The 6,425-nt window shown below is 35.6% G+C and overlaps 1 protein-coding gene across 2 annotated transcripts; it reads left to right on the forward strand.

The window, feature by feature from the left end:
* Positions 1-2,228: 2,228 nt before the first annotated feature.
* On the forward strand, positions 2,229-5,882 carry LOC116072626 (olfactory receptor 143-like). Of its 2 annotated transcripts, XM_031344083.1 has the most exons (2): positions 2,229-3,175; positions 5,870-5,882. In XM_031344083.1, exons 1-2 carry the CDS (start codon positions 2,235-2,237, stop codon positions 5,880-5,882), a joined length of 954 nt encoding a protein of 317 aa, XP_031199943.1. In that variant the 5' UTR covers positions 2,229-2,234. The 2 variants fall into 2 exon arrangements, with proteins under 2 accessions (XP_031199943.1, XP_031199942.1); XM_031344082.1 differs by lacking the exon at positions 5,870-5,882 and having other exon boundaries at positions 2,235-3,186.
* The last annotated feature ends 543 nt before the right edge of the window (positions 5,883-6,425 follow it).

Below are 6,425 nucleotides of genomic sequence, written 5' to 3' on the forward strand. Positions count from 1 at the left end.
ACCAAGGTCCTCTGAAAACCTCATCTTTTGGAAAGACTAATAAGATTTGTTCACAGTTAAAGATAGAGATAATTGGTATTAGATCTTCTTTGAAGGTCTGATAAAACTCTGCACTAAACCCATCTGGTCCTGGGCTTTTTTTGGTTGTGAGACTATTAATGACTGTTTCTATTTCATTAGCAGATGTGGGGCTGTTTAGATTGTTGATCTGATCTTGATTTAACTTTGGTACCTGGTTTCTGTCTAGAAAATTGTCCATTTCATTCAAGTTTTCCAGTTTTGTTGAGTATATAGATAATTTAAAACCACAGAACTATAAGTCTCATTTTTTTTATATTACACTCTTTTTGTAAGAGCAATATGGCTTTAGATTCTATATTTAGGTAATGATATGTTGTAAATTAATTTTGTGTATAGTGTGCATTACTCTTTTTTATAATTAGTCTTAAGCAGCTTAAATCAAGTGTCCAATGATGTCTTTTTCTTCAAAGTAATTTCCATAAGAAAATATACGTAAGCAGCACATTTTCTGAGTCTAATGTCTATGCAATGTACATATGATAATAACGAAATAAATATCACAGTATATGCATGATGTGTATATGGTGATGAGACAGAGAGCATGACATGGAATAGTATGGGCCAAAGATGCCATTTTGTCTATATTACATAGGACAACATTACAGCAAGAATTTATCTTTTCCAACTGTGCCAAATATATACCACTTTATTTATCTTAGTAAGAATGTAAACAGTATAAGAGGACTAATGCATACTAGTATATTATCATATAAAGTGACTTTCTGATATACTGTATAGATTTTCTCAAAATATAAGTCTTTTTTGTTGTTATTGTTGTTGTTTTTTTGAAACAGGGTTTCTCTGTATAGCCCTAGCTGTTCTAGAACTCACTCTGTAGACCAGGCTGGCCTCGAACTCATAAATCTGCCTTCCTCAGTCTCCCAAGTGCTGGGAATAAAGGTGTGCACCACCACTGCCCAGCTATAATAGTCTTTTAGGTTACGCATTTAAATTTGTTATTGCTTGCAAAATTGTACCCAGAAATTTCTGTATGATAACCAAGAACTTTACTAGTGCTGCAAAATTTAAGCCCATATTTATGAATTTATTTTATGGTTATTCATAAGAATATTCACATATAAACAAACAATGAAAAACCTGGGTAATCTAGTTTCATGGTCTGGGAATGAAACGTTCTAATGTCAATTAACACAAACTTGAGATCCTGTTCAAAATTTTTATCCCCTTTCTTCAAATATTTTTGTACAGTATTAATCCTTGGTCAACAGTTTATTAATGAGATCGTATGAAAGTGACAAATGACAAGTGAGTGTTCCCCTGGATATTTCCTCTTTTAGACCTGTTGCAGAACTTAATGAAGATAATAACAAAGGGGCTCACTCACACTTCCACTCTGGGGACCAGATACTCCTGCTGGAAAATTATAAATTGAGTAGAATGTTTAATCTCTAAAGGACTGGTGTTAGTTCTCTTGTACAAACTCAACAATTTAAACCTCAAGGGACTCATCCAACATGAAAACTATCTTAAAGAAGAGAATTATTTTCTCTAATTCTAATAAATTTTCTCAAAAATCTTGACCTTGAGACTTTGAATGCTCATATAAAAAAGCTACTTTTTTTTTTTTGTATTTGAAAAGAATCTTTGTGAAATTCTCAAAGAGTAACCATGTCATTTTCCCAAGGGAACTTCTTGTAGCAAGTGAGATACATTTTCTGCACAGATTGCTATTAAGTGCTTCATTATTAACAACTTGCGCCCTCTGCATAGTGTACAGGAAGATACCATGTACTCCAATGTCAGGGAAGGCTCCAGGTGAATCAAGGTGAGTATTGAATAATCTTTATCTTGACATTTTGTCTTTATTCCCACTGTTATATACTTTATCTTGACATTTTGCCTTTATTCCCACTGTTATATAAATCATACATTCTGGAAAAAGCTCATGCATTGCACTTTCAACCTTAAATGTTAGTAAAAAGTAATTGAAAGGAAGGATGTTTTATTTGAGGAAATTAAAGTTCCCTAGCATCTTTCTAGAATGTTATATACAGAATGGGAGGTGAAAGAGGAAATAGGGATTCCTCAAGAATATATCCAATTCAGGCATAGAAACCAATAATTTTAGCAGTGCTCTTGGAGTGAAAAATAGTTTAATGTGTTAATACTTCCTTCTACATTTACTCTTACAGATGCCACACAATTCACAAATGACTATGGAAAATGATTCTTCTGTGTCTGAGTTTATTCTCATGGGACTGACAGACCAACCTGAGCTCCAGCTGCCCTTATTTGTTCTGTTCTTGGTGAACTACACGGCCACTGTGATGGGCAACTTGAGCTTAATGAATCTCATTTGCCTAAACTCAAACCTTCACACCCCCATGTACTTTTTCATCTTCAATCTGTCCTTCATTGATTTCTGTTATTCAATGGTCTTTACCCCCAAAATGCTGATGAGTTTTGTTTTAAAGAAGAACACCATCTCCTTCAGAGGATGCATGACTCAGCTGTTTTTCTTCCTATTTTTTGTGAACTCTGAGAGTTATGTGCTGACAGCTATGGCCTATGATCGCTATGTGGCCATCTGTCAGCCACTGCTCTACAAAGTTGTTATGTCACCTAGCATCTGTTGTCTATTGATATTTTGTACTTATTTGATGGGGTTTGTTAGTGCCTTGTTCCACACAGGTTTTATGATAAGGCTCAACTTTTGTGATTCTAACATCATCAACCACTACATGTGTGATATCTTCCCTCTCCTTCGGCTCTCCTGCAGTAGTACCTATGTGAATGAGCTTGTGAGCTCTGCTGTGGTGGGTACAGCTATTATCTTATGTTGCCTCATTATCTTAATCTCTTATGGTATGATCCTTTACAATATCATTCATATGTCATCAGGTAAGGGTTGGTCGAAAGCCTTGGGCACTTGTGGTTCTCATATCATTACTGTTAGTCTGTTCTATGTAACTGGGATGCTTGCTTATGTCAAACCATCATCTGCTCAGACTGTGGGTCAGGGAAAATTTTTCTCAGTATTTTACACATTTTTGGTGCCCATGCTGAATCCTCTTATTTACAGCCTCAGAAACAAGGATGTCAAACTTGCTGTGAAAAAAACCTGGAAGAGACTGCAATATTAATTTACCCATTGATATGTTCCTTAGCCTCATTCAATCCAGTTTGATATGTCTTTATCCTATTCTCTTGTATTCATGTTATGTATATTCTATTTTTTCTTTGCTTTTGCCCTTCAGTAGCATGGATAGAATTTATATCATGTCAACATATCCTTTCTTTCTTCATGTACAATGTCACTATGTATATGTGAGGGCATCAGACATCCTTAAATTCAATAGGTTTAGGATGATATCATGTCTACTGCTTCTATAAGATTAAGAGCCTTTGCTTCTTACTCTTTATATTACCTTCAAATAAAAATTCTTAGTACTTTTCCATGGAAAAATAAATTTTAAAATTATATGCATGTGAGTATCCCTGAGTTTAAGTGTACTGTGTGAATGCGGCAGCCTGGCACATCTCTCCACAGTCCTCATTCTTTCCCTTTCATCAAAACTGTTAAGAGTTTTCTAACAAAAGCCGGTGTCTCACTTTAAGGTATTGAAGCCATGCCTATCCTGGGTGACCTGGATCCATTGTAAATTCATAATGGTTGTGCTGACAGTGTTGTCTAGACAGCAGTCTGGTGGAGCCAAAAGTAAGTAGGTATGATGTGCTAGTACGCTATAGCCCTGTCAGGAGCAAGGACAGGATAAATGTCATTGTATACTGCATTATGATAGCCTAGCAAAGACATACAGCTTACAAGCAGTTATTGCAGTTACAGGCAGGTACAATGGCCATTCTGGTAGCTTGCGTTTCTTGAGGATCTTTCATTTCCTGTACCCAAGGAGAATTTTTTTCCAGCCTTGGATAGCACTTTTGTGACTGTGGAAGTCAAGCCAGCATTTCTGTGGTGCCACCTCTCCAAGCAGAACCCGTGGTCTATTGATTCCCAGGATGAATATATATAATTCTGTTCATTTTTAGGTGACATTCTTGATGGCCTCTTCAACAGTTGCAGTGCAACATTGCAAAAGCTTTCTGGTAATTAGATTTTTGCCTTTGATATTTTGACATACTTGAAGTTGAAAAATATAATTAATTTTAGGCAAGTCAAAGTTTAGTGTGTAAATGAAATAGAAGACATTTTGTATTGCTTAAATTTAATGGAATTTAAACATTTTAAAAGGTGATAATCATTACCTGAAACTACATCATATTCCTGGATTCCCATGTAAGGGTTATTACATAGAACAGAGTATCAAGACACTCTCCTCTATCCTCTTAGCTCCTAAATTCTGTTTCTTCTGTAATATCCCCTGGGCCTTAGGAAGAGGCAGGATGCAGAGGTCCCATTTAGAGCTGAGAGATCTTCATTAATATTTTTCTAGGACTTTGACAAGATGTGACTTTCTGCATTAATTATAAACTGAAAGATAACTTATTTGTCTCAGACTGAGAGCACCACTAGTCTATGGTTATAAAGATGAAGAATTAGAAGGCAACTGGACCACTACATATTCATTTAGGGGAACAGTGGTGTATCCTTATCCTTCAAGCTTATGTTATTTCTCATAGTAAAAATTTGAAAAATTTTTATAATACCAGATGCATAGTATTTCACATGAAGCAGAAATCAAATCAAATCACAAAGTGGTTGCTTATTCCCTCAATATTCTTGCCACCATTGCATCAATGGGCATATACCGCCTGGCAGATCATTATTGTAGCATGCCTGGTCTGTGGTTAAGTTAGAATTTTGATGAAAACTAGCTAGGTAGGAAGAAGTTTGTAGCTTAGTGGGATAGTCCCTTCACTGTGTTATATATCTAAAGTGTACAATATCTTTATAAATAGGCTTTGTCATTTTGGTTCTGATAAGTAACCAAGAGTAACAATGATAATAGCCTGTTTTCTTCTTAGAGCTTCTTGGATTTCTCCAGCCAACAACTCATGGAAGGTATTTTCACTTGATCCTGGGGTTATTATTTAAATGACAATGACTTCTGGAAACAGCATAATAGCTCCTTTTGCTTTGGTATGTTAACTTGACATATAGTTATATTTGAGCCTATTAATTTTAATCTTTTTATTTATTAAAATTTATTATTATTTACATACAATTTAATAAAGCTTTGAATTGCATTCATGTAATTTGAAATAAACTTTGCCTTGTTTATAAGATGAGATTATATATCAATAAAATGAGGATATGGTGCTGAGACAAACTGTTCTTTGGAAGCTTTGCCACAATAGATAAATTAACAGCACAACTCTTGCACATAAGGCTCAAGGAACATCAAAGAAGGCAGACTTAATGATTTTAAGAGGAGCCTTTTTGTACCTCTACTTTTTAGAGATGTCATCATCGTCGTCGTCATCATCATCATCATCATCATCATCATCATCATCATCATCATCATCATCATGATGTGTAGGGCTAGTCAAGTTGCTGAGACCCAGTGTTGAAGGGCTGAGTGATGAATCTGGCAGTTTTGGATGCCTGGTCTCCAGGGTTACCCTCAATTCTGGCCAAGTAGATATTTTGACATCAACAACATGTTCATTGACCTCAACTTACATGATCTACATATGCTAGTATGACTTTATCCATGGAAAGTTTCATGGTACAGTCAAGGCTGAGAATGGAAACTTGTCATCACCCAGAAAGCCATTACCATTTTCTAGGAGTAAGATTCCACCACCCTCAAATGGGCTGATGCTAAAAGCTATGGGCATGTTCATCCCAGAGCTGAATGGGAAGCTCAGTGACATAACCTTGTGGTGTTCCTATCCCCAATGCATCCCACATGGATCTGACCTGAAACTGGGAAAAAGCTTCCAAGTATGATGACATCAAGAAGTTAGTGAAGTAGGCTTCAGAGGGCCCACTAGGGGCATTCTGGGCTACACTGTGGACCAGGTTATCTCCCACAACTTTAATGGTGAAATACATTTTTTGTTATTTTTAAAGGTACCAGTTTGAAAGGGTTAATTTGTAGCTCTGTCTTTAATATATAACCACTCAGTATCATAAGTATTGACTGGTATCTACATTTTTAATATATATAACAACAAAAATGACCTCACCTTAAGAATGGAAAGGGGCTTGTGGGAAGACAGAAAAGGATGTAATTGCACTTCTTTTCTTTTTCTTTATTTTAACATAATAGGTCAACTGACTTATTTACTTATTTCCCCCTTTTATTGAAAATATATTTTTCTTCTACAATATATCCTAATTATAGTTTTTCCTCCAACAATTCTCCCAGTTCCTCCCAACCTCCCTTACCATTTAGATCTACTTTTTTTCTGTCTCA

Source organism: Mastomys coucha, unplaced genomic scaffold (assembly GCF_008632895.1).
Source record: "Mastomys coucha isolate ucsf_1 unplaced genomic scaffold, UCSF_Mcou_1 pScaffold23, whole genome shotgun sequence".
Classification (NCBI taxonomy): Eukaryota; Metazoa; Chordata; class Mammalia; order Rodentia; family Muridae; genus Mastomys; species Mastomys coucha.

Bases quoted from the DNA above. Each gene is read 5' to 3' on its own strand.
- LOC116072626 (XM_031344083.1), top strand. From the start codon at position 2,235: ATGCCACACAATTCACAAATGACTATGGAAAATGATTCTTCTGTGTCT.